This window comes from Triticum aestivum, chromosome 4A (assembly GCF_018294505.1).
Source record: "Triticum aestivum cultivar Chinese Spring chromosome 4A, IWGSC CS RefSeq v2.1, whole genome shotgun sequence".
Lineage (NCBI taxonomy): Eukaryota > Viridiplantae > Streptophyta > Magnoliopsida > Poales > Poaceae > Triticum > Triticum aestivum.
The window spans coordinates 585,573,509-585,601,420 of NC_057803.1; the positions used below are offsets into that span (position 1 = coordinate 585,573,509).

The 27,912-nt window shown below is 44.2% G+C and overlaps 2 protein-coding genes across 2 annotated transcripts; one reads left to right on the forward strand and one right to left on the reverse strand.

Annotated features, from left to right (window-relative positions):
* Positions 1–7,682: 7,682 nt before the first annotated feature.
* Positions 7,683–8,702, reverse strand: LOC123087213 (oxalate oxidase GF-2.8-like). The gene has a single exon (XM_044509165.1). The coding sequence runs from the start codon at positions 8,606–8,608 to the stop codon at positions 7,934–7,936; it is 675 nt and encodes a 224-aa protein (XP_044365100.1). The 5' UTR covers positions 8,609–8,702; the 3' UTR covers positions 7,683–7,933.
* Positions 8,703–17,332: 8,630 nt separating this feature from the next.
* Positions 17,333–18,362, forward strand: LOC123082399 (oxalate oxidase 1-like). The gene has a single exon (XM_044504738.1). The coding sequence runs from the start codon at positions 17,442–17,444 to the stop codon at positions 18,111–18,113; it is 672 nt and encodes a 223-aa protein (XP_044360673.1). The 5' UTR covers positions 17,333–17,441; the 3' UTR covers positions 18,114–18,362.
* The last annotated feature ends 9,550 nt before the right edge of the window (positions 18,363–27,912 follow it).

A 27,912-nucleotide genomic window follows, 5' to 3' on the forward strand; every position in this document is an offset into this window, starting at 1 on the left:
CTCTGGTCGTAGATGAGAAATACAAAACAGAGCACAAGCCTGGATTCATGTGTGTTCTTTATCTATCTGGTTTGACCAAGATATCTATGACCACCTCTAATTATCCCGTTGTCTAAATAACGTAGCTTACAAATATTGTGTGTATCTATATTTCATTTAAATTGGGATTGTTGGTGCTGAGTTAAAAAAATATAATACTGGACCTGGTAGACATGACTATCTCATCACAGAACATGTACACAAAAAATTAAATCAAGCCATGTCAAAAAAAATAAGTTACTTCTATATTCTTCATATTTTTCGAATTTCTTTGCTATTAGCAATCAACGATGCTCACACCCAAAAGGATGTGGAAATTAAGGGGCTCCTAACATCATGGTATCCCAAAGACATGTATGGATGAAAGACTAACTAAATGTAATTAAAATCGAACAGTCCAAAAACTTTTGATTTGCTAACTACAAGACCAAGGTAAAACCAGGGGCAGACCTCATGTATACTTGTTTGTGCATCGGACAGCAACGATATGCAGCCAACTCTTCAGAAACCAATTGGGTCCTTGGCGAGCACACACTTCTCTAAATGCTCGTATTTTAACATGGTGATCTGCTCAACATTGCGAGTCGATTCTGCAATAACAAAAGCAAAGCGTCGGCATTAGAATAGGAGGAGGAAGTAAATGTTTGATCTTTCATAGAGGGCGAGCACACATTCTATATGGTCCGTAGGACGGGGGAAGATCACATAGTGGAAGATATGCATGTAACTAAATCAGAGGAGACCCAACCTTTAAATCCTAATCCAGTCGCACACACACACACGTCCACACACATACACATCTTTGTCATTAACAGGATATGGAAAATTAAATCAGATATATTACTAAAGAGTGGCAAAGGATAACCATCTACATTTAACCGTTGCTTGTTAATTAGGCAATTTAAGAATCAGCATCCAGTAGGGCAATAATTACCACTGAGCTACGAAAAGAACAATATTTTCCTTTTTATAAACCAGTGAAATAGTGGACCAGTTAGCTGGAGATGAAAAGGAGCACGCCAAACTTCTATGTTACAGAACTCAGCGCAGAATGCAGGCATTTATTTAATAAATACAGAATCAAGGATACATTGGATTTGAGGCCACAAAGCAAACCTGAAATAAACATGAAACAAAGACATAATAAACCATAGCAAATCTCGACATGGGTATAACTCGCAAGACTTGGGGCATGAAATGAATGCCCAAAACTGGCCTGTCACATAAGAGGAAATTAAGCCTGCACTTGATCCTTTTTTCCTAGTAATTAGTGAGTCCCTATTATTATCAAAATACGGAGTACCACAATTATCTTTGTTCTTGCAAATTGTGTTTAATATCACTGAACAGCAGTACTATAGGATATCATGCAATACAACAACCATGTACAAGTGTATTTTCTTTTCATAGATAAAAAAACTTAACTATCTCAGTACCAAAACATAAATGATCTCACTATCTTTATCTAGTCATACCAAATAAAAATCAATACCAAAAACTAAATCGCAATCAATAGATGTGGAGTATTCTCTCTGAAAAGGGCGTTCTACTGGACCATGAGACTTTCACAACAATAAAACAATAGCAACTACTGTCAACTGAGCAGTATTTTTATATACAGCCCAAAGAACAGTAAGATTCACTCACATAAACCCTAGATCAACACTACAGAAATATGGAATCTATAAGTTGCCGATAGCTTGTGTTTACCTTGTTCATTGCTGGCACCATGGAATGGATTTTCCTTGTTCCTGTCGCCGGCACGGTGGAGAAGAGCTCCCTCCATGTGCTCTTGGTCCAGTGCTCCAAATAGAAAAAATATTCCCAATAAGGAGCAAATAAGGGAGATTTGTTACAAGCAGATCACGGTCTCACATTTTTGGAAGTTTACTTTCCTCTTAACCGGAAAATCATTAGAACCCCTTCCATCACTAGAGAACACTGAGAAAGAAAATAATTCGGTAATTATTAGATGAGCATTGGAGAAGCACTGAGAAAGAGGGAGGCACAACACGCCATCAACGCATCCCGAGTGCAAGGAAGAAGGGACCAGCAAGGGGAACCCCTACCATCACTTTTATAGAATAAGAACTACAAGGAATAAGAAACCAACAATAAATATTATATAATTAGTTGGTAGTTGGAACCATGCAAAGCACCACAACAAAATCTTGACCAGTCTATTACTAAACGCCATCAACATGGATCATGCCAAACTCTAAAGCTAAAACAAAGCAATCAACATCTTCCAAATATAAAACATGGTATCTATTTTACCAAAAAAAAAGCAAAGCTGGTTTTGGGGATTTATATCCTAATGGAACAAAAAATCCTAATAATATTATAAAAAATAGGGTGCAGTCTAGAACAAAAACAATTACAGAGCATATATTGTATTCCATTTTATCCTGAACACAACATAAGAAACAACATTCAAGTTTGAAATTTCTATATGCAGGAAGTGGATTAAGCTAATCATCAAGGAGTAGATATATCATCCTACCATTTGTTCTTTAGGACCAGCCAATTGAAGTTGACTATCCTGATCAGTAATTGACGCTTGAATTGGCAAACAAACGAAAAACGAATTTAGTTAATGGTAGAAGTAATAGGAACTGGTGCCTTCATTTCATTTATGCATCCTATCACAACAGGAACAACTATTACCTGCAGGAAGCCATATAGGCCGTTGCTGACGCTCGCTTCGTTATGGCGGGTATCACATGAATCAGATCTGCAATATCAGAAATCCTTCTCTGAACTCCTCATGAAGAACCAATAGCATTGTCGAACCATCGCTTATCCCAGAATAACAAAGTGCAACTTACTCTTAACCAGATTAGATCAAGGACCAACAACAAACACTAAAAGATCAAGAACAACTTATATGCAATAAAGGTATGAGAGAGAAGAAATCTTTACATAAGATGGCTATAAACACTGGAGCATAAATAAACAACACCTTTAAACACAAATAAAAAGGGTTCAAGGTTCAATGCATAGTGGGCTCAGATTTGCCTTTTCTCGATCATATAATCTACCCCCATCATCTCTTATCACCAGATCAACCTGTTTATACAGTGGAGCTGCCCTGGTTATCACTCAATAAGAATGACCATCCAAGGACAGAACAATAAGTATCACAGGATCAAAAAGGATTCTAGAGACAAGAGGGAGGATCCAACTTGATACCCACAGGTGCATTGGTTGCTCAAAGGCACACTTGTTTCAGCCACAGCTAATCATCATCGCCCAAGCAAGAATGGCTTCCAACCGATGGGGCACGTGATTCAAACACGGTGGCATGAGATATCTCACCGTGGGAGTAACTATTCATTACTACAGGAGTTCGGGCTCGATCCAACGGGCAAGATCAATCCGGAGCGAGATCCGACGGCCAGGATTGCATCAGGAAATCAACCCGATGGCCGAAGGTGCCTGACCCCTGAGGAGGCTTGTAGGAACATCCTTCTCTTATTTCTGGATCCATATGTTCTTAGGAGGGTGAAACTGCCCTGGTTATCACTCATCAGAAATGACCATCCAAGGACAGAGCCACTAAAATAAGAACGTGATCAAAACAGCTCAAAGAAATGAGGGAGGATCCAAATTAGTACCCACAAGTGCCTTGATTTCTCGAGAGCATGCCTATATCAGCCATAACTGATCATCATAGCCCTGGCCATGCCCCATATAGTAGCCGAAGCAGAGCAGGGGAAGATGGAGCTCACAGAGGGAGCTTGTAGCCGAGGCAGTAGTCAGTGGGCGCCGGGGTTACACCTGAACACCGTCCAACCGGCAAGGAACCACGTCAGAGTTGCGCCTTGCACCATCCCGCCGACGAGCACGAACGCCACCGGCACCGAAGCAGCCAAGGAGGCGAGGAGGCGATGTGTAGCACGTCTAGGAGCACCATCAGGGGTGGAGATGACTGGGGCCTAGTCAGTTCTCTTTTAGCTGCAATCAATTATAAGATTTGTTAGAACATTCTTGTGGTCAAAACTTATCATCATGCAAGAAAGCCACCGATTAGCAAGCCACCGATTTAGTATCTTGTTGTGAAAACGTTGCTGATTAAATGGTTGCCTCTTTTGTTTGGCGTGATTTAGTATCTTGTTTTTGCCTAATTAGCAAACCACCAATTAAAAAAACTAAAAGGAATCTCTAAGAAGACTTGTATTTAGGAACGAAGGGAGTGCATGATAACAATGCCATCGTGATATTTCACCTGTGATGTACTTCTTTCACCCATATTTAATATGTCTATCTCTAAAAACTTCATCTTACATCAGTATGTTTATGACTTCAAGAGCAACGCATCACAAACAAAATAGCATAAAATATTTCTTTCTTCAGAACTGATTAATTTAAATGCATGCAGGTATTTACTTGTCTAGGATGTATGCAAGAATTTCTAGTAAGTTTCCGAGAGAGATCTCCATAAAATGGAACACACCAAACTGCTAGAAAGTTAACCTTGCAAATCAGTGTTCCTACAAAAGTTATCCTTACAAAGTAATGAACAATATGGGCTAGTATATTCAAAGTATTCAAAGGTGAAAGAAATAGATAATAGATAAATCACAAAATTGGCATAACTATTTGCCAACTAAAATATAAATATCCTAGGTATGCTTAAAGTTCACAACCCTACTGCTGCAATCAGCTTATGATCAACGGTGTTTTCCAAAGCAAAAAGGCAAGGAGATGCTATAACAAAATTATGACTCCAGAAAAAATATTGGCCAATTAATAGAAATCAGAGGATAACTGTAAGTGATGCATCTAAAGAAAATATGACATCAAATATTGGCCAATTAATAGAAATCAAAGCATGTCTCAACACAATAATAAAAATCCACTCGTAGAGTTTGATGCCAACCTAAAAGGATTAAGATGTCATACGGTCGAAACAAAAGCGTACAGTTTTGCAATGCAGTTTTTTTGGTGACTCGCGACATAATGATACGTGAAGCTCTAATGCAAGTTTAGAACATATTTGTACCTCAAAGCTAGGGCATATTTGTGCTTGTCGCTGCCTCCATTATCATAGACATGGTATGGTAAGAACAGTATAACATGATAAAGTTAAACTGCTAAATGCGTATAAGTTGAATCAGAGAGCAACATAATACATGGGCATTCGAAAACAGAAGGTAAATTCTACAATGAGATTCTGTCATGGACACTGATTCCAAGGTATCATATGATATGGATGAAGCTAAATTCAAGTGTCTGATTGTAAATTCAAATAAAAAATTCATGTGGTGTCTAGCCTTAAGTTTCTTCCATTATTTAGTTATATTGTCAGTGGTCATGCAGTTCAAAGCTTAGAAATATTCAGTAAACTGATGTACTGAAACGAAGTGACTGTCATCTTTTTCTTACCTAATTCAGAATCTTCAAAGGTACATGTCATGCCATCAGTCCACATAGCAAAGATAATGATGCAGCACATGCCATCAAAACTTCCAATTTAACAATGATATGAGACACCCAACCAGTCTCACATTATGTGGTATATACACATTATTTGATGAAGTTAATAAGTTAAAAACTCATACATCTAGGCAAGGACACCATCATAATAACCTAGGGAGACCAAATCCAACAATACAAGCCAATGAACAACAGCCTATCCTTCCCTCAATCCAACACAAACAAATCCGACCCTATTTTTTTCATGTGTGAGTGGACAAACAACTCTGAAGGTGCCAACCAAAAACATAAGACTAAGTGGACACGGACCAAGCAGACTAATTCAAATGTACCAGACTAAACTAAAGGGCACATGTCTTGTTGCATCCACACCTTCCTGATAGCACACTATGATGAGCATATTCTATCAAACAATCCTCACAAATCGACGATGCCTCGTAACATAGGACACGAAAGACCAGCACACACATCAGCAGGCCATGCCAATTGGACAACAAGAACAAAAGCACCAAGCACCCTGCACCCATGTGCAGATAAGAACAAAATACCATCCCTAGCAGGATTCGGCCAAGGATGAAAAAGCACACACCAGCAAACAAACAAGGCAGGAAATAAACCCACTAAAATCCAACCAGGGGATGTTTGCTAGCGTGCACACCCACACGAACGACAAGCACAGTACACTGAGCTCAATAGAAAATATACACCGGCGCACGAGCAGCAGCCTAGATATGCAAAGGAACATCAGCACAGAGAAGAAGGAGAAGAGGGGTCAACCTGCAGGTTCCTGGACGAAGACGCGAAGGCTGCCATAGATCCAATGATGAGGGGGTCGACCCAAAGAAGGAGCACCTACAAAGATTAATGGACCAGTTCGCAGCACAGAAAATGTCAAGATCTCGACTCAGCTGAAGCACACAACGAAAACCGGGTCAAAAGAAATGCTTACCCACAGATCGACGAGCGCTCGATTGGATCTGGCCCAACGACGGCAAGAACAATGAATCTGCAGGCAGAAGACATCCGAAATCAATCAGCCAAGCCATGACCAATCGAATTGAGAGAAAGCAAAAGCAACCACGGGAACCACCCAAGATCCAAAACTGGTCAGCCATGACAAATCGAACGCAGAAAAGAGGAAAGAAGCACAAGGAGAACCACCTTGACCGGCGTCACCGCGGCGCGACGCCATCGGAGACCATAGGCGAGAAACCCTAGCGACGACTCGCGGACCAGGAGCAGGATGACGGAGAGGAGAGAGAGCACCGAAACGAATCGAAATGAAGAGGGGAGGAGAAGAGGCAGGCGGCGGCGTAGGATAAGGGAGGCCACACACCCACCACCCTCCATTGCCCTGTTGCTGCTCCTCCCCGCTGCCGCCGCCGTCGTGCTCCTCGTCCTCCCTCCGCTGTTGCTCATCGTCGTTGGGGAGGGGGGGCTTTGCTGCGGTGGATCTGGCCGCCGACGGTGCGGGGAGGTGGGTGGCGGCGACGGCGGCGGCGATGTGGGTGGGAGGAGAGGAGGCGCGCGGGAGGGGAGGGAGGGAGGCGGCTGCAGGAGGGAGGGAGAGAGGAGGAGGCGGCTAGGTCTACGTCACAGGGGCGGCCGGCCCTTTTATACCCCCACCACGTGAAATGACTGAAATGCCCTGGTGGGGGCATAGTATTTACATTTTGTTGCCATTACTATTCATTCCAGCAGTGTTTCTTCCAGATCCGACGGCCCAGATCCTCCCACCTCTCGATCCAACGGACAAAAACGCATCAAGGGAACCGATCCAACGGCCCAGAATCGCGATCGCTGAGGAGGCTTGTGCATCCATGCTTCTCTTATTTCTGGATACGCCGTGACCGTGAGCCACTTGACTGAAAGATGATGATACACTTCGTCACAAGAGAAGAAAAAAAGAATGAAATACTTTGAAACAAGATAATTTTTATAACAAAAAGAAATAGCATGAATCTCAAGCAACAACGGACGGTGGATCCATGTACGGGATATTCCGTGCATGCTAGAAAAAACACTCTCAAGTTTTATGCACGTTCTGGAGATTGCTACAATGCGTGGCACATTTTGCATTCTAACAATGTATTCACATAATTTTGAGAGAATTCTTTCTGAATGATTTCGAGATCGCTCAACATATGCCGCCGTGACGTAAACTATAGAATATGTTTGACTTATAAAAGGTAATCGGACAAATATATGAAAATGCTTATTATATATTCCGTTCAGTGAAAAGAACAAAGACGACAGTAAAAAGTAGTACATTCAATTCCTCATATTGGTTCTGATCGAAGGCTACACCATGAGGCTAACTTATTCAATCTTATTACAACTGCATGCGAGATTAACCTGAAACTTGAATACATGTCTTCTGGTGAGAATTATTAAATTTTGCTAGCATGCATATATGGAATTATATATTGATCATTTCAGGGAAGGCTCCCAGAAATTAAAACCCAGCGGCGAACTTGGACTTGAGAAGTTCCACGACCCCGGCCTCCACCCGGAGTGCCTTGGTGAGCACCGGCGTTGGGATGGGCGGGTTGGAGCCGAAGAGCGTGAGGGGCACGAAGACGATTCCGGGGTTCTGGCTGTTGAAGGAGACGACCATGGAGGCCTCGGTCTTACCGACATTGAACTGGAAGTGCATAAGGCCCCGTGGGATGAGGAACGTCTCTCCGGCGCGCACCACCCTCGAGTAGAGCTTGTTCCCGGAGTCAAGGCTGCCGAGGATTCCAACGAGGAGCTCACCTTTCATCACGATGCCGATCTCGGTGGCACGCGGGTGGATGTGCGGCGGGTTGGTGCCCCCTGGCGCGAAGTCCACGCGGTTCATGGACACACCCAGTGTGTTGGTACCGGGCCACTCAGCCACGTCCAGCTCCGTCACAGCCGAGCCGTTCGGAGTGGACGTGTTGCCGGCCTTGGCCAGCTTGGATGAGAAGAGGAAGTCGTCGCCGGCCTCCGACATGGGCTTGCACGTGTGCCCGTTCACCGAGACCGCCTTGCCGTCGAGGTCGGCGACGCAGAAGTCCTGGAGAGGATCAGGGTCGGTGGCTAGGACGGTCGAAGCTAGGAACAGCATGGCGAAGAGGGCAGCTACTAGGGTTTTAGAGCACCCCATTGCTTGCTATGCAACTGATCAGCTAGAGTTTGTTGATGGATAGTGTGTAAGGCACTGGTGGTTGCTGCTAAGCTGTGGTGGATGAGTGAGTAGTGAGGCATATGGAGCCCTTTATATAGGGGATCGGTTCACGCAACGAATGCATGGAGCTAATTATTAAGCTATGCATGTCGTCACCGCATGCATGTGCAAATGGACACATGAGGCAAGAGTTTATTAAACATATAGTAGTGTTACTTGCGTGGAGATCTCACCTTGTGATGAAAATGGAGATGCTCAGGGTCAGCGTCGGGATGAGGTAGCTTGTGATGAAAATGGAGACGGGGCAAGGTCAGAGTCAAGGCCACTGCCGGCTGCTAAGGAAATGGGACCAACGTACAGATAAACCAGGAGGTGTTTCTCGATGGAGTATTGCGCTTGGAAACGGCGGGTTCATAATATTCGTGCACACCTCTACTTGTCAATCATATGGATTTCGTCTAGGCTTATGAAGTTCAGGGGCCGGCGTGCTGATGGTGAAATGCCAGTGTCTTCAAGCACTAAGTCCTTTGCTCCGTTGATGTGATGATCAATCCACCATTATGCTGTTGAAGGCCTTTTGGTACTCCTTCGGTCCCTCAGATCCATACTACCTGTCGCTGGTTTAGCACAAAGTTAGTACTCCATCCGTAAATTAATATAAAAGCGTTTAAATCATTACTTAGTGATCTAAATGCTCTTATATTAATTTACGAAGGGAGTACTTCTCAGCGAACAAGCGACCATGGTGCGAGCATTTTATTCTGCAAGTACATACACGTAGGTTAATTTTGCATTTCTCGATAGGCTGTATCCACCCATTTTTCTCTGTCGTTGGGCTTGGACGACTGCAACGTGTGTTGCCATTAATTTCAACCGCGCTGCAAGCTATTGGATCGTCAAGGCAGCCGTTGGGTGTGTTAGAGTTTGAGTAGTAGTTGTAGTTTAATCTCAACTATCTCTTCCTTCCTCTCCCGGTTCTATTCCTTCTTGTATTCAAACAGGATTCCTAATCCTTCTCTTGTAACTCACGGCAAGGTGTTTTTGCCAACATATAAATAAACAGCCGCGGCTCTCCTCCAGGAGAGTAGGAACGCTTCCGATCGATCTAATATGGTATCAGAGCCTAGTCTCTTCCCACGTCTAGCGATCCCCACATCTATCGATACAGAAACCAGAAAAACCAGCTATTGCCAGAAACCCAATCGCCATGGCCGGTTCCAGTAGCGTCGGCCTCAACCTCGGAGCTCCGCCAACAGAGAAGCTCACAAGGGGAAATTTTCTCCTTTGGAAAGCGCAGGTAATGCCGGCACTGCGAGGCGCACAAGTAACCGGCCTCCTCGACGGCTCAGATGCCGCACCGCCAAGATCGGTGGAGGTCACGAAGGCAGACAAGACCACGGCCATCGAACCAAACCCTCTATATGGACCGTGGCTGGCGAAAGATCAACAGGTTCTGAGCTACCTGTTGAACTCGCTCACCCCTGAAATCCTGGCGCAGGTCATTGGTAAGGAGAGTACTCATGATCTATGGATTGCTCTTACCACACTGTTTGCTGCGCAGTCCCAATCCAGGATAACAAATTTGAGAATTGCCATCTCCAACACCAAGAAGGGCAATATGTCAAGCAACTCCTTCATCGCCAAGATGAAGAGTCTCGGGGATGAGCTTGCAGCCGCCGGTCGTCCAGTGACCGATGGCGAGATGGTTGACTATATCCTCGCCGGCCTTGATCGGGACTACGATCCCATAGTTGCTGCAGTCGGTGCAATCAAAAATTCAATCACCGTGGATGATCTTTTCTCACAGATCGCAGCCTTCGACCAGAGGATGGAGATGTTGGGCGACGGGCCTTCAGGTTTTCGTTCGTCTGCAAATACCATGTACAGAGGTCGTGGGCAGTACCGCAACAGAGGAAGTCGCGGGAGAGGGAACAGAGGGCGCGGCCGTGGCAATCGCGCCCCTTCTTCTTCTGCTCGCGGAGGTGGCGGCAACTACCAGCAACGCCAGCAACAACCTCCACAACAACAGCAGCAGCAACATGAAGGGGACTATCCAGAGTGCCAGATCTGTTATAAGTTCCATCCCGGAGGTGCAAGGGCCTGCTGGCATCGGTATGATGATGATCATGAAGAGAGGAAGAAGGCCAACCTCGTCACTAACTCCTACGGGATTGATACAAATTGGTACGCAGATTCCGGAGCTACCGAGCACATAACAGGGGAGCTTGACAAACTGACAATGCGAGAAAGATACCACGGAGGTGACCAAATTCACACAGCAAGTGGATCGGGTATGGAAATTTCTCATATTGGTAACTCAATTGTTAAAACCCCCAAGAAAAATTTGCATCTTAATAATGTCTTACACGTCCCTCATGCATCAAAAAATCTTGTCTCAGTTCATCGATTTACTCTTGATAACCAAGTTCTCATAATATTTTATCCTTATTCTTTTGTGGTTAAGGACTTGGCAACGAGGAGAGTCATTCTTAGAGGAAAGTGTGAGGGAGGTCTCTACCCACTTATATCATCCATCTCTTCATCAGGGTCCAATAAACAAGCATGGAGTGTTACCAAACCATCTTCAGCAAAGTGGCATCGTCGCTTGGGTCATCCTTCTTCAACTATCGTTCAGCATGTTCTTAGTAGAAATAAACTTCCTTATGAGTCTAGTGTTGAGTCAGTTTGTGATGCGTGTCAACAAGCTAAGAGTCATCAGTTACCATATCCTATCTCTACTAGTGTATCTACTGCTCCTTTGCAACTTATTTTTTCAGATGTTTGGGGACCAGCCCCTACATCCGTCGGTAGATTCTCATACTATGTAAGCTTTATTGATGATTATAGTAAATTTACTTGGATTTATTTGCTAAAGAAAAGATCCGATGTATTCCAAGTCTTTACCAATTTTCAAAATCTTGTTGAACGTCAATTAAACTCCAAAATCCTTGCTATGCAAACGGATTGGGGTGGTGAGTATGAAAAACTCAATTCCTTTTTTCAAAAAATTGGAATTTCACATCATGTCTCTTGTCCCCATGCTCACCAACAAAACGGTTCTGCTGAACGAAAACACCGTCATGTTGTTGAAGTAGGACTTGCATTGTTAGCTCATGCATCTATGCCTCTTAAATTTTGGGATGAAGCTTTTCTTACTGCCACATATCTTATCAATATTCGTCCTAGCAAAGTCATCAAATTTGAGAATCCTATCACACGTCTTTTTGGTATCACTCCCGATTACACATCTCTTCGTATTTTTGGTTGTGCTTGTTGGCCTAATCTTAGACCCTATAATACACGCAAACTTGCGTTTCGTTCAAAAAAATGTGTCTTTTTAGGATACAGTCCCATGCACAAAGGGGTTAAGTGTCTTGATGTCTCTACTGGTAGGGTCTATATCTCGAGAGATGTCATCTTTGATGAATCTGTTTTCCCGTTCGAATCTCTTCATCCAAATGCCGGCGCTCTCCTTCGCAAAGAAATATTGCTTCTACCAGATTTTGATCAAGGGGGTGATAACAATTGTGCTAACCAAACTGATGAAAATACTCCTGCCTCTACTCCTGCTGTTATGCCTGTGCAGGTACCTGAAGAAAATTTGGTTCAAAATGATCAAAATCATGAAAATCAGGCGTTATTTCATGTAGAAGAGGCTGGCGCAGTTCACGAGGATGATATGGCGGCGCCTGCTACACCTGTGCGCCTGGCAGCCTCGGATCACTCGCGCGGATCCACCTGGGATCGCTCGCCCGGTAGCAGCGGCAGCGGCAGACAGTCCGACCAGGGAACAGCGACAGGATCCCCAGCAGCCCAATCAGCGGACGAACCGCGGGCCACGCGCGTGACAGCGACAGGCCAGCCAGCGGTCGAGCGCGGCCGAACCGCGGGCAGTACGCGGCCCACGCGCGGCTCAGGAATCGAGCGCATGCAGCCAATGAGCGCCTCTGCGCGCATGCATTCACCGGGATCCGCTGCGGACGAATACTGCAGCCCAGGACACCCTCGCCTCAGGATCTGCCACACCGATGACCACAGGATCTTCTGCGTCTGCCGAGTCTGCACATGTGGAAGACTCATCTGGATCTTCTGTGGACAGTCAGATTGTGCCTTTTTCTGTGCAACCGCAGCAACAACTTGCCACTTCATCAAGGGTTATGACCCGTTTACAGAAAGGTATTCGAAATCCAAAAATAAGGAAGGATGGCACTGTACCATATGGCATGTTGTGTATTTCAGGTGAACCAGCAAAATTAAGTGATGCGCTTAAAGATCCCAAGTGGAAAAAGGCTATGGATGAAGAATATGGTGCTCTTATGAAGAATAAAACATGGCATTTGGTCCCCAACCAAAGAGGTAAAAATATCATTGATTGCAAGTGGGTTTATAGAATTAAGAGAAAAGCAGATGGCTCTATTGATAGGTACAAGGCACGTCTAGTTGCAAAAGGATTTAAGCAACGTTATGGTATTGATTATGAGGATACTTTTAGTCCTGTTGTGAAAGCTGCTACCATAAGACTTGTGCTAGCCATTGCTGTTTCCAGGGGATGGAGTCTTAGACAGCTAGACGTTCAGAATGCGTTTTTGCATGGTGTTCTGGAAGAGGAGGTCTATATGAGGCAACCACCAGGGTATGAAAATCAACAAGCACCGCACTATGTTTGCAAACTTGACAAAGCTCTTTATGGTCTGAAACAGTCTCCTAGAGCATGGTTCTCAAGGTTGAGCTTACAATTGAAGCATCTTGGTTTTGTTGCATCCAAGGCTGACACGTCTCTCTTCATTTATAGCAAAGCAAATACTGTCATGTTTGTGCTAATTTATGTTGATGATATCATAGTTGCAAGCTCTTCACAAAATGCCACTAATGCTCTCTTGCATGATTTAAGTTCAGAATTTGCCTTGAAGGATCTTGGTGATTTACACTTCTTCCTAGGCATTGAAGTTAAGAAAGTTCAAGATGGCATAGTGTTGAGTCAAGAAAAATATGCTACTGAACTTCTAACTCGTATGGGAATGAAGGATTGCAAGCCTTCACCTACTCCATTGTCTTCTTCAGAACAACTTTCAGCACATGAAGGAGAAATACTTAAGGAAGAGGAAAGCACCAAATATAGAAGCACTGTTGGAGCTTTACAGTACTTGACTTTGACAAGACCAGACATATCATTTGCTGTAAACAAGGTTTGTCAATATCTACATGCTCCTACCTCCACTCATTGGTCAGCTGTCAAGAGGATTGTACGATATGTTAAGCACACTGTGAGTTTGGGACTTCAATTCAGACGTTCTAGTTCTTCACTTGTTAGTGCTTTCTCAGATGCTAACTGGGCAGGATGTATCGATGATAGAAAGTCAACTGGAGGATTTGCGGTATTTTTTGGTCCAAACCTTATTTCCTGGAGTGCTAGGAAACAAGCTACAGTGTCAAGGTCAAGTACAGAGGCTGAGTACAAATCATTAGCAAATGCCACTGCTGAAATCATTTGGGTGGAATCGTTGCTTGATGAATTAGGGATTAAGCAACACCGTATTCCATGTTTGTGGTGTGATAATTTGGAAGCCACCTATCTATCTGCTAATCCAGTTTTTCATGGAAGGACTAAACATATTGAAATTGATTTTCATTTTGTGCGGGAAAGAGTGGCAGAGAAGAAGTTGGACATAAGGTTCATTCCATCCAAGGATCAAGTGGCAGATGGATTCACTAAAGCTTTGCCAGTTAAGCTCTTTGAAGAGTTCAAGAGAAATCTCAACATAGGATAGTTTAGATTAAGGGAGGGTGTTAGAGTTTGAGTAGTAGTTGTAGTTTAATCTCAACTATCTCTTCCTTCCTCTCCCGGTTCTATTCCTTCTTGTATTCAAACAGGATTCCTAATCCTTCTCTTGTAACTCACGGCAAGGTGTTTTTGCCAACATATAAATAAACAGCCGCGGCTCTCCTCCAGGAGAGTAGGAACGCTTCCGATCGATCTAATAGGGTGGTCGCCGGTTTATCTGCGGTTGTGTACTCGCTGAAGGGACGTCTCCATGCTAACGTTTAGCTAGCGTGTAGCATGATGGTCAGAGGTGGGAAGCTTCTCCGGCCTCAAATAGTTTCTTGTTTTGTTTCTCTTCTTTGTGGCTGCGATCGATCGACGACTTGCCAATAATAGCACGTTCGAGCAGAGAACGGATTCTCATTGGCTACGTGAGCAAATCAATGGCATGCATATCGATATCTCCACACAGCTTAAATATTCGCCAGACGCCAGCCAAACAGCGAAAACATGCTTGTCAGAGTGACTATCAACGAACCTGTTGTGTCCAAGAGTCAGAGTTTCTCTTCTGACCGCGATCCAGCCAGCGCACCGGCCCGCCTCTCCCTTTCTCCAAGTCTCCTGAGTAGCCGGCCGGCTGGCCCCTCCCCCAGTTCACGTCCCAGCATGTCACCGACCCATCAATCATGCATCACGATCGAGGCCTTCCGCTTCTCTCCATGTCTCGATCGTGTCAACTCGAAAGGAGCAGCATTTCTACCGAGTGTTGCAAGGCACCCTCATATTTTATTAGCATATGTGGACATTGTATAGAGACTGTGTCAATTAATTCGAATCAAAGAGAGTGTTAAATTTGTGTTCAAAACAAATATTTTCTTTATGCTCTTACACAATTGATTTGTACCCCCTTCGTCCTATAATATAAGAGTGTTTTTTTCACACTAAAACGCTCCCTTCGTCCTATAATATAAGAGTGTTTTTTTTACACTAAAACGCTCTTATATTATGGTGGGACTGGGACGTATGGAATACTTTGTTTTATTAGCCAAAGTTCGATCCAAAATAGTATGATGCCTTACAAACCATGATCAAGGGAGTATATGTCATGTAGGCTAGACTGCATTTTACTCGCAAAATCGCTAAAAACTAAACTTTACACCTCCATTGCCCATGGCTTTTACACATCCAAAATTTAGAACATGGTTTCCTGTTTACAAATTTTAGGCTACACATTGCTATTTTTTCAAACACCAATGGCTAGTGGCGAAGCTAGAAGGACGTTACGTCTGGAACTGTGCTACGTTGAATGATAAACTTCTCTGTTTTTTCTAAATTTTGTATGAAGAAAATCCAAGGGAAATTGTTACTAGGCTTAGGGCTATAACCCTAACTGCCCCAGGCCTGTCTCCGTCACTGCCAATGGCCACCCCCGATTTAGTTCTCATTCTTAAAACAGAACTGACTCGCGCCCTGGTCCGTCAAGCTATCTCAAAATCTTCTTACACCTTGGAACCAACATGTGGTTGTATTTCTATTCCACCAGTGACTGCGTCGATAGCGAAGTCCTTGCTGACTTCGCCATTCTTGAAGCTCCACGATTCTAGTCGTAAGTAGACTAGAATCGTTGCACGCTTACATGCTCACTCATCCTTCCCACCTTGGCATTTTCAGAACATATTGCCCACCTCTCTTAATCCTCATAAAACACTAACCAATATTTATAATATCTGCACAAAGATTGCTCGAACTGATATTTTTGCGTGAATCCCTCCGTTTCCAAAGTACAAGTATATTGGGCTTTTGAAAACTCAAACTTCTTAATCTTTGAAAAAAATATTTTGTTATTTTCTAAAGGAAAACACTATCGGTCAGCCGGCGGATTAACAAGCTTGTGTCTGCCGCCTTCATTGAACGCCACGCGTCCCACATGACGTGGTGAACCGTCCCCATGATCTCTGCTTTCTGCAATAACGCCTCTGTTGCAAAGAAAAAAATGCAACAAGACCTCTGTTACAAAAGCAATTAAATTGCAACAAGGCCCCTATTGCAAAAAATATATAACAAGATATCTATTGCAAAAAAAATTGTAGCACGACCTCTGTTACAAAATAACTGTAACAAGATCTTTATGGCAAAAATAAATTTGCAACCTGACATATGTTTTCAAGAAATTTCTACAACCTGACTCGTGTTGCAAAAAATTACTGCAACACAACCTTTGTTGCAGTGGTAGAGGGTGATGCTCGCCGCTCAATCCACCATATCTGACGTCTCGCGAGGTGGCGGATCTTTTAAAAAGATCCGCCTGCCGACGCGTAGCAGTGCCCTTTTCTAAAAGGTGTATTAATCTTTTGAAAAGTTAACAAAATATAATGATGTGTATTGTTTTTTCTAAAAGTCAAACTTCTTAATCTTTCTTAAAAATAAATTATCTTCGATATTTTGAAACGAAGGGAGTATGAATAGTTGTGGGTACTGATGTGACATTTTTGTATGAGTAATAATATGATATTCTTTCACGAGTACTTGTGGTGAACTGGTGGTTACTAATAGTTGTGCTTATCCTTCTACGTAGCCATTTTTGCCTGAATTTCGAAATTCTAGACGAAATCAAGATGATTGATGAGTAGAGGTGTACACGAATCTTGTGAACAACTGTTTCCAAGCGCAATGCTCCATTCAAATACACCTCCTCGTTGCTCTGTTCGTAGGTCCCATTTTCCTTAGCAGCCGGTATGGCCTTGACTTCTGACCTTGGGCCATCTCCATTTTCATCACAAGTTGAGATCTCGACGCCAATAATATCAATAACCTCAGCAAAATAACTCTGCTTCCAGTGTTCCCCCATGCGGCACATGCAGGCGGTGAAGACATGCATAGCGAGCACCATGCATACACATGCACATGCATCCAGGCCCTATATAAAGGACTCCATATGCCTCATTGCTAACTCATCCACCACAGCTTAGTTGCAACCACCAGTGCCTTGGACACTCTCGATCAACAGACTCTAGCTGATCAGTCCTACCTAAGCTTGTTCCCTAGCAAGCAATGGGGTGCTCCAAACTCATAGCTGGCATGTTCACTATGCTCCTCCTTGCTCCGGCTGTCCTGGCCACCGACCCTGACCCTCTCCAGGACTTTTGTATGGCCGACCTTGACGGCAAGACGGTCTCAGTGAACGGCCACCCATGCAAGCCCATGTCGGAGGCCGGCGACGACTTCCTCTTCTCTTCCAAGCTGGCCAAGGCCGGCAACACGTCCACCCCGAACGGCTCCGCTGTGACGGAGCTCGACGTGGCTGAGTGGCCCGGTACGAACACGCTGGGCGTGTCCATGAACCGTGTGGACTTTGCGCCTGGAGGCACCAACCCGCCACACATACACCCGCGCGCCACCGAGATCGGCATCGTGATGAAAGGTGAGCTCCTCGTTGGTATCCTTGGCAGTCTCGACTCCGGGAACAAGCTCTACTCCAGAGTGGTGCGCGCTGGAGAGACATTCCTCATCCCACGCGGGCTCATGCACTTCCAGTTCAACGTCGGCAAGACGGAGGCCTCCATGGTCGTATCCTTCAACAGCCAGAACCCGGGCATTGTCTTCGTGCCACTCACGCTCTTTGGCTCCAACCCACCAATCCCCACGCCGGTGCTCACCAAGGCGCTTCGGGTGGAGGCCGGGGTCGTCGAACTTCTCAAGTCCAAGTTCGCTAGCGGGTCTTAATTCCTGGGAGCCAGCCCTGAAATGATCAATACATAATTCCATATATGCATGCTAGCGAAATTTAATAATTCTCCACAGAAGACATGTATTCAAGCTTCTGGTTAAGCTCCATGCAGTTGTAATAAAATTGAATAAGTTAGCCTCGCAGTTCAGCCTTCAGAACCGATACGAGGAATTGAAATGTACTACTTTTTATTGTGGTATTTGTTCTTTTCATTGAGCAAAATATATAATTATCTTTTTTTGCAATTTTGTCATGTTGCCCTTTTATAAGTCAAACATCCTCTCAAGTTTACGTCGCCACGGCGTGGTGCACAATCTTCAAACAATTTATATAACATGTTCTCAAGTTACGGAAATATATTGTCAAAATGTAAAATGTGTCGGTTCAATGCATTGTAGCAATCTAGACAATGTAGTGGGTTTTTTCTACCATGCACAGGGTATCCCATATATATGGATCCATCATCCGTTGTTGCTTTGAGATTCAGGCTACTTTTTTGGTTGTTGTCAAATTGATCTTGTGTCATAATGATTCGGGCTTCTTTTTCTTGTTTCAGTGTATCATCCTATCTCAGTATGTACCAATAATAAAATACACTTGTTTTAGATTAGATTTGTTGATAAATGGCGATACACAACAAACCATTATGATACACTTCTGAACGAGAGTAAAAACGTAATGCAACACTTTGAAAGAAGATAAATTTTAACAACAACCCAAAAAGTAAATGCATCCACCTCTTCCTTTTATTGTTTCATAGTGAAAAATCCCAATTTCTCGAACAAGGAACTGGGGCCAGAGGGCTTTTTGGCGTGCTTTTATCAGATTTGTCGATCTATTATCAAGGATGCTCTTATGGCGGTGATCCAGCAGATTGCTCGTGATAATGGTAGGAATTTTCATTCCCGCAATTAGGCCTACATTTCTCTCCTCCCTAAGAAAGATGGAGTGGCCAATATTGCAGATTTCCATCCCATTAGTCTACTTCATGGGATCCCTAAGATATTTTCCAAGGCCCTTGCACTTTCTCTGGGCCCTATGTTGGATCATCTCATCGCTGATAATAATCAAAGACATCGAAGGTAATTTCATGTTGGTTAGCAAATCTATCAAGTAATTCCATCAGAGGAAGATTCCTATGCTATCCCTGAAGCCCGATGTTGTGAGGGCTTTCGACGTTGTTACATAGCCATTCTTGCTGCACAGATGCTGATTGCGGCTTTGGGGCCAAGCAGTGCATACTCAGGGGGGTGCCAGGTGTGCCATGGCACACCCAGATTTTTGGAAAACATTTTTTGACTATATAAAAATTAGCTTATTTTTAAGGCCCATGCAAGCTAATTGAAATAGACTTCAACTTTGTTAAAGTGTGCACACCCTCCATTTTATTTCTAGATCCGCCACTGGGGCTAGGTGGTGCTCTTGGATTTCGCTTATGCTTTCTTTAGCCGGTATGAGAGTTTTGATCAATGGATACCAGGGCAGTAGAATTTGGCATGCACGTGGGTTCAGGTATGGCGATCCATAATCGCCGCTTCTATTTCTTCTAATTATGGATGTCACGAATGCCATGGTGTTGAAATTTGAGAGAAGCAGCATATTGGGAACTTTGGTGCAATGGTGTGCTCGGCATATGTTATCACTTTTCGCTAATGACATGGCTATGTTTATCAAACCTTTACCTAATGAGCTCCTTGCGGTGCAGGAGGCGTTTGGTTTGTTTAGGGGATCATCAAGCCTTGTGGCGACTTTGAATAGGACATCTATTGTTTCAGTGCGACGTGAGTTCAATGAGGCACAAAGGATCACTGCATTTTTCTCATACTAATCGCCGGTCAGATTCGACGAAGCCCGGAGGAGTGGATCACTAGTAGAAAAAGGGTCAAACGTGAAGCACATTAGTGCCGGTTTGTATTTGAGCCGGCACTAATGTATACATTAGTGCCGGTTCCAACGGCTAGCCGGGCCGCTTTCATTAGTACCGGTTCGTGGCGAACCTTTAGCACCGGTTCGTGCCACGAACTGGTACTAATGAGAGTGGTGGCAGAATGTTGTCAGACTGGAGCCCCTCCAGCCCTTTTAGTACCGGTTCTTGGTACAAACCGGTACTAAAGGCCGTCCTACATAAACCCTTCGTCCACCCGAGCTCGCTCTGTTCTTCCCCTTTCCCCTCTCCTCTCTGTTCTTCCCCTCTTCCTCTCGAGCTCATCACACATTTTGCCCAAAATTTGTCAAGATTTGAAGGCCCCCATCCATTCAAATGATCACAAAGGTTAGCAACTTTGTCCTTTCATCTCTCATTGCTAGATTAGCTCTTGCAATGCTTTATATAGTGATTAATTTGTGAGTTTAGTAATTTGGGAGGATATATATATGTGCTAGTATTTGATTTATATGCAATTTGAGGTCAAAAATAACACTTAGTTTGCATATGTAGGTGTGGTTTACTTAGTGCCTTCTAAATCTCCGTCGTAACCACCGTCGATCGCCCGCACCGTCCCGTCGCCGGCACCACCTTGTGGTGAGCCTCTTGTTCATGAAATTTTATATAAAAATTGATGTTTGTCTGATTTGGATATATAGTTACTCGTATAATTATCTTACTCGTACGTTGTTTGTTATACATATAGTGCCATGGTTTTGATATCCGTCCCCGTCGGCCCTCGTCCTTGTTATGATTCGGATGTGGTATATATATTCTCTTTTAAAACTAGTTGCATTTCGTGTTTATGACAAATTATGCCCATCAAGTTGACATAGATATTTGTATGTAGGAGGTAGTTGAACCGGAAATTCCAACCGACCCTATTGTCGAGAGGTTAAATTTAGTTGAAAGAGAAAACGAGGATTTGAAGGAAAAATTGAAAAGAATTGAGGGGGAGAAGATGGAATTGGAGTTGCATGTTGCCGATGTCGTCGATGATCACAAGATCAAGATGGAGAAAATGCGCTTGAAGATTAGAAAGATTAGAAAATATGACATCGATAGTGAGGCTTGGTATCATTATGCTGTTGGATCCATTGTTACCTTAGTTGCGATCTTGATTGTATTTGTTGTTGCATTTAAATGCTTTAGCTAGAGAGTTATTTGTTTGTTGCATTTAAGTGTTGTATGAACTTTATGTATGAACTTGTATTAATTTGGTCTATTCGGTGTTGTGTAATGAAGATGAGCCGGCAATGGATGTACGATGACCGATGCTCTCCCTAGTTCGTTGAGGGTGTGCTTACTTTTCTGCTTGCGGCTGAGGCAAACAAGCGGGCGGATGGTTTTATGCCTTGTCCGTGTGCTCGCTGTAAGAATGGTCACAATTACTCTACGTCAAGAACCATTTACGTCCACCTGTTTAAGTCCGGTTTCATGCCCCATTATAATATTTGGACCAAGCACGGAGAAAAAGGGGTTATGATGGAAGACAATGAAGAAGAAGAGGACGACGACAGCTATCCTGGCCATGGGTTCCCTGAATACGATGATACAATAATGGGGGAAGAAGCTGAGCCGGTAATGCGGGAAGAAGCTGAGTCGGCAATGCGGGAAGAAGCTGAAGAAGAGGCATCAGATGAGCCCGTTGATGATCTAGGTCGGGCCATTGTCGATGCAAAGAGAAACTGCACAAGTGATGTGGAGAAGAAGAAGTTGCAGCGCATGTTAGAGGATCACAAAAAATTGTTGTACCCGAATTGCGTAGGTGACAAGAAAAGGCTGGGCACCACACTGGAATTACTGCAATGGAAGGCAGAGAATGGTGTATCTGACAAGGGATTTGGAAAGTTACTGGTAATGATAAAGGATATGCTTCCAAAGGACAACGAATTGCCCGAGAGTACGTACGAAGCAAAGAAGGCTATCTTCCCTCTAGGGTTAGAGGTGCAGAAGATACATGCATGCCCTAATGATTGCATCCTCTACCGCGGTGAGTACGAGGATTTGAACGCTTGCCCGGTATGTGGTGCATTGCGCTATAAGATCAGCCGCGATGACCCTGGTGATGTCGAGGGCCGGCGCCCCAGGAAGAAGATTCCTGCCAAGGTGATGTGGTATGCTCCTATAACACCACGGTTGAAACGTTTGTTCCAAAACAAAGAGCATGCCAAGGCGATGCGATGGCACAAAGAAGACCGTAAGAAAGACGGAAAGTTGAGAGTACCCGCTGACGGGTCGCAGTGGAAAAAAATTGAAAGAAAGTATGGGAAGGAGTTTGCAGATGACGCAAGGAGCGTATGGTTTGGTCTAAGCGCAGATGGAATTAATCCTTTTGGGGAGCAGAGCAGCAACCATAGCACCTGGCCTGTGACTCTATGTTTGTATAACCTTCCTCCTTGGTTGTGCATGAAGCAGAAGTTTATTATGATGCCAGTGCTCATCCAAGGCCCTAAGCAACCCGGCAACAACATTAATGTGTACCTAAGGCCATTAGTTGAAGAACTCTTACAACTGTGGAATGGAATAGGTGTACGTGCATGGGATGAGCACATGGGGGAAGAATTTGACCTAAAGGCGTTGTTGTTCGTGACCATCAATGATTGGCCTGCTCTCAGTAACCTTTTAGGACAGACAAACAAGGGATACCGCGCATGCACGCACTGTTTGGACGATACTGACAGTATATATTTGGCTAATAAGAATGTGTACCTGGGACATCGTCGATTTCTTCCGAGCAGGCATCCCGTAAGAAAGAAAGGCAAGCATTTCAAAGGTGAGGCGGATCACCAGACGAAGCCTCGCCACCGTACTGGTGCTGATGTACATGATATGGTCAAGGATTTGAAGGTGGTCTTTTGAAAGGGTCCTGGTGGACAACCTGTTCCGAATGACGCTATGAACGCGCACCCATGTGAAAGAAGAAATCTATATTTTGGGACCTGCCCTATTGGAAAGACCTCGAGGTTCGCTCCGCAATCGACGTGATGCACGTGACGAAGAATCTTTGTGTGACCCTGCTTGGCTTCTTGGGCGTGTATGGGAAGACAAAAGATACACCTGAGGCACGGGAGGACCAGCAACGTATGCACGGAAAAGACGGCATACATCAGGGTCATGCAAGCTACGCTCTTACCAAAGAAGAGAAGGAAATCTTCTATGAATGCCTGCTCAGTATTAAGGTACCGTCTGGCTTCTCGTCGAATATAAAGGGAATAATAAACATGGCAGAGAAAAAGTTCCAGAACCTAAAGTCTCATGACTGCCACGTGATTATGATGCAACTGCTTCCGGTTGCATTGAGGGGGCTTCTACCGGAAAACGTTTGATTAGCCATTGTGAAGCTATGTGCATTTCTCAATGCAATCTCTCAGAAGGTAATCGATCCAGAAATCATATCAAGGTTACAGAATGATTTGGTGCAATGTCTTATCAGTTTCGAGTTGGTGTTCCCACCATCCTTCTTCAACATCATGATGCACGTCCTAGTTCACCTATGCGAAGAGATTAACGTTTTGGGTCCTGTATTTCTACACAATATGTTCCCCTTTGAGAGGTTCATGGGAGTCTTAAAGAAATATGTTCATAACCGTGCTAGACCAGAAGGAAGCATCTTCAAGGACCGTCAAAATGAGGAGGTCATTGAGTTTTGTATTGACTTTATTCCTGACTTTAAGCCGATTGGTGTTCCTGAATCGCGGCATAAGGGCAGACTGGATGGAAAAGGCACGCTAGGAGGGGAACAAATAATATGTATGGACGGACATTCTCTCACTGAAGCACACTACACAGTTCTACAGAATTCCGCCTTGGTGGCTCCGTATATGGATGAACACAAGAATTTGCTACGCTCCAAACACCCGGAGCGGTCTGATGACTGGATTACACGTGAACAAACCAGGAGTTTCGCCAGCTGGTTGCAAGCACGTACCATGCATGACACCTCTATTGAAGATGACATGTACTTGCTGTTCCAGTTACCATCTTCGAATATAATGACTTTCAAAGGGTACGAGATAAATGGTAATACATTTTACACGATCGCCCAAGATAAGAAGAGCACCAACCAAAACAGTGGTGTCCGCTTTGATGCAGAAACCAAGACGGGAAAGGAAACATATTATGGTTATATACAGGACATATGGGAACTTGACTATCGACGTGGTTTGAAGGTCCCTTTGTTTCGGTGCAAATGGGTCAATATGACACGAGGCGGGGTAACGGAAGACCCGCGGTACGGAATGACAACAGTGGATCTCAACAATCTTGCGTATGCAGACGAACCATTCGTCCTAGCCAATGATGTGGCACAGGTTTTCTATGTGAAGGACATGTCTATCAAGCCAAGAAAAAGAAAAGATAAGGAAGCGAATGCATCGTACGATGAGCCAAAGCGGCACATAGTTCTTTCTGGGAAGAGAAACATTGTGGGAGTGGATGACAAGACAGACAAGTCAGAAGATTATGAAAAGTTTGATGAAATTGCTCCATTCACAGTGAATATTGACCCGAGCATCCCGTTAAATGATGAAGATTTTCCATGGCTACGACGCAAAGGGACACACGCGAAGAAAAAGTTTCACACCCAAAGATCTGGGATGTGATCGGCTTAACTATCATCACTTTCTTCTGTGTTTCACACCCAGGAGGAAATCTCTGTAATAGTTAGGGTAGCTAGTTATGTGTTTTGGCATTTGAAACGCGAAGAAATTTTATGTGCAAGCAAATTCTTTCATGCATTTACTGATTTTTTTCAGCTAAATGACCCTGAAATTGAAAAGCATTTCAAATAAACTCAGAAAAGGATGAAAGTTGGCATGGTATCATAATTTCACCCACATAGCATGTGCAAAAAAGTAGAGAGGGTTACCGCAAAAACTGGATGCGCAAAATGGACAATCTATTTCGAAGTATCAGGGTTTCGGACGAAAACTCATCCGTTACAAAGGCATTTCATTTTTTAAATAACCTAAGCATTACCAAATTGAATATAATGATAAAACACACTAATATTAAACATAAGAAAAAAATCACTGAAAAATCTATTTTCAAAGTTAAGTTATTCACAAAAATAAATAAAGCAAAAAAATAAGAAAAAAAAGCCCGCCTACTGGGCCACAGCGGCCTGCATACGACTAGAAACCCAAATTCAAGTTGGGCCAGGATGCAGGCCCGCTAGCCCAGTAGGCCCAACAAGGCATCGCAGACGAGGTAGGCCCAGAAGGCCTGCTTAAGAGAGGAGCTCGAGATAGCAGCGACGGCGGGGCTTATAAGCAGGTGCGAGTGCCCCTCGGCTAGCGAGGTGGGACTAAACTTTTGTGCCCCTCGCCTGGCAGCGCACACCCTTTAGTACCGGTTGGTGGCTCCAACCGGTACTAAAGGTTTAGTACCGGTTGGAGCCACCAACCGGTACTAAAGGTGCCTTCTATATATACAACACTTACGAAAATTTCATTCTTCCTCTGTTTCTTCCTCTGTTTTCCCATTGAAGCACCGCCCGCGCGCCCCGATCGATCGACGCCGTCCCCGTCGCCGCCACCGTCCCCGTCGCCGCCCTCGTCTCCGTCGCCGCCCCGGGCCCGTCCCCGTCGCGCCGTCCCCGCGTCGCCGCCCCCGCGTCACGCCCCGGCCCGTCGCCGTCACCCCGTTGTGAGCTCTCCCCCTCTAACCCCTCTCCCTCGCCCCCAGCGGCCACCATGGGCGCCGCCCCTCCCCGAGCCCATACACACACACACAAGCATGATGAACACACACACACACACACACACGTACATATGTATGAATTAATGCATGTATATATTAGTATATACGTATTTTGTATGTTTAATTAGTTTAGATTTTTTAGATTATTATTTTTTCATTAGTATATATGTATGAATGCATGTTAGATGGATATAATTAGTGTTTAATTAGTATGTAAATTTTTTTATATAATGTTGTTTTTCAGTTTTTTAATGGATGTATAAAAGTTGTGTTTTCTGTTTTTAGTGTTAGATGCTTAATTAGTATGAAATAGCATATAGAATTTTGACATATGCAATGATAGCATAATTAGTGTTATATAGAAATGTTAGAAATTTTAGTTATCAAAATCCAATCATTAAAAAAATGTTACTTTTTGCGGGCATATAGCTAGTATTTGTTGTCGACGATGCCCGGCCCGCATCCTCGCCGTCGACACGTCCGCGACGACGTCCAGCTGACCCATGTCCGGGACTGGGCTCCGCCGGGCTGGCACTGGGAGGTGCTGCCTGGAGGGGGGCGCCGCTTGATGAGGAACCCGGCCCCGGGTCCCGTCGTCGACCCTGATCTCGTTTGGTGGCGTTCGCGTGGGCCAGTTTCGATGCGGAGGGAGCCGGCCCCGCCGGAGGTGGTACGTCGTCGTGTCCCATGGTTGCGTTAGAGGGCGGCAGGTTCTCCAATAACTGACAGTTTCTTCAGGGATCTCACTTCAGCTATGATCCTGTGAGGGTTCCTTCTCTTTGGGTGTCCACCGCCTAGCCAGTGATGTACTATTCAATATTATATATTATTCGAGATGATGTATTCGAGATTAAATCTATTATTCGAGACGATGTATTCGAGATTATATCTATTATTCGAGACGATGTATTCGAGATTATATCTATTATTCGAAACGATATATTCGAGATTATATCTATTATTCGAGACGATGTATTCGAGATTATATCTATTATTCGAGATTATACTAAATTGTTTTATATTTCTTTTGGCATAGTTAAATAAAAGCTATGGCGGACAATACCGACAGAGAGAGAGAACAGACCATGTTCGATATCATACGCGGGCCAGATGATGATCAGAATGAAGAAGATTTTGACGGCTCCGAATTTTTAAACGACACCGGAGAGGGTGATATGATATTCGATCGCGACGACCGAGAAGATGAAGTCATGAACTACGACAAAGAACATGTTGATCCTGAAACAACAAACACCGGCGAGGTATATATATTTATATAAGCAGGAATCTGGTGATCATCGCATGTTTTAAATGAGTTGAAGATATATTAACGAATCGATCTTTCTTCTTTCAGCCATCCGGATCGAGCAAATCTTCAGGCAAAAGGACGAAACGAGGCCCGAACAAAAAGTTGAAGGAGGGCGTAAAGTACAATATCGAGGCATTCAAACCTAATGGCAAACCATTAGCGCCTAAGAAGATTGCGGACAAGTTCGTTCGTCAGTGCGGAGTTCTTGTGAAGGACCAACTCCCGATCTCCCTTCAAGAATGGAGAAAGCCAGCAAAGCCACGTCCAAATGTTACTTTTGTCGACGAGAATCAAAAAAAACTGCTTTGGGATACTCTCATGGAAACCAGATCATTTCACAGAAGCAGATGTGCAGAAAGTCAAGGACGCTGCTTTTAGGAAGATGGCGGTTGCATTCAAGAACCACAAGAGAACGACGTGGGAGAAGTACGCCAAGGGAGGAAGGAAGACTCCAGTATCCGAGGGGATACTAGAGAATCAAAGTGCTCATTGGGACGATTTCGTGAGATTCAAGGATTTGGAATTAGCTAAGGAACGGTCGAGAATAAACAAGAAGAATGCCGAAAAAAAGGATAAGTTCCATAAGCTGGGGCCAGGTGGCTACGCGGTGGCAATGCCTAAGTGGGATAAGTCTGAGAAAGAAATGGAGGATGCAAGTGTCACTCTGGTTACTAAGAGCTGGCCCCCCAGGTGGAGAACTTGGTTCTATGCGCATGGAGGGGAGTTGGACCCGAAGACAGGCAATGTTTCGACGAAGGCATGTTTGAACGGAGCCGACGATGCGCTACTTGTTGTAATAGAAGAGGCTCGATCGGGGGTGTTCCAGCCCAACAGAGAGAACGACGAGCTTACGCGTGCC

Excerpts from the sequence above, each read along its gene's own strand:
- LOC123087213 (XM_044509165.1), bottom strand. The coding sequence starts at position 8,608 with ATGGGGTGCTCTAAAACCCTAGTAGCTGCCCTCTTCGCCATGCTGTTC.
- LOC123082399 (XM_044504738.1), top strand. The coding sequence starts at position 17,442 with ATGGGGTGCTCCAAACTCATAGCTGGCATGTTCACTATGCTCCTCCTT.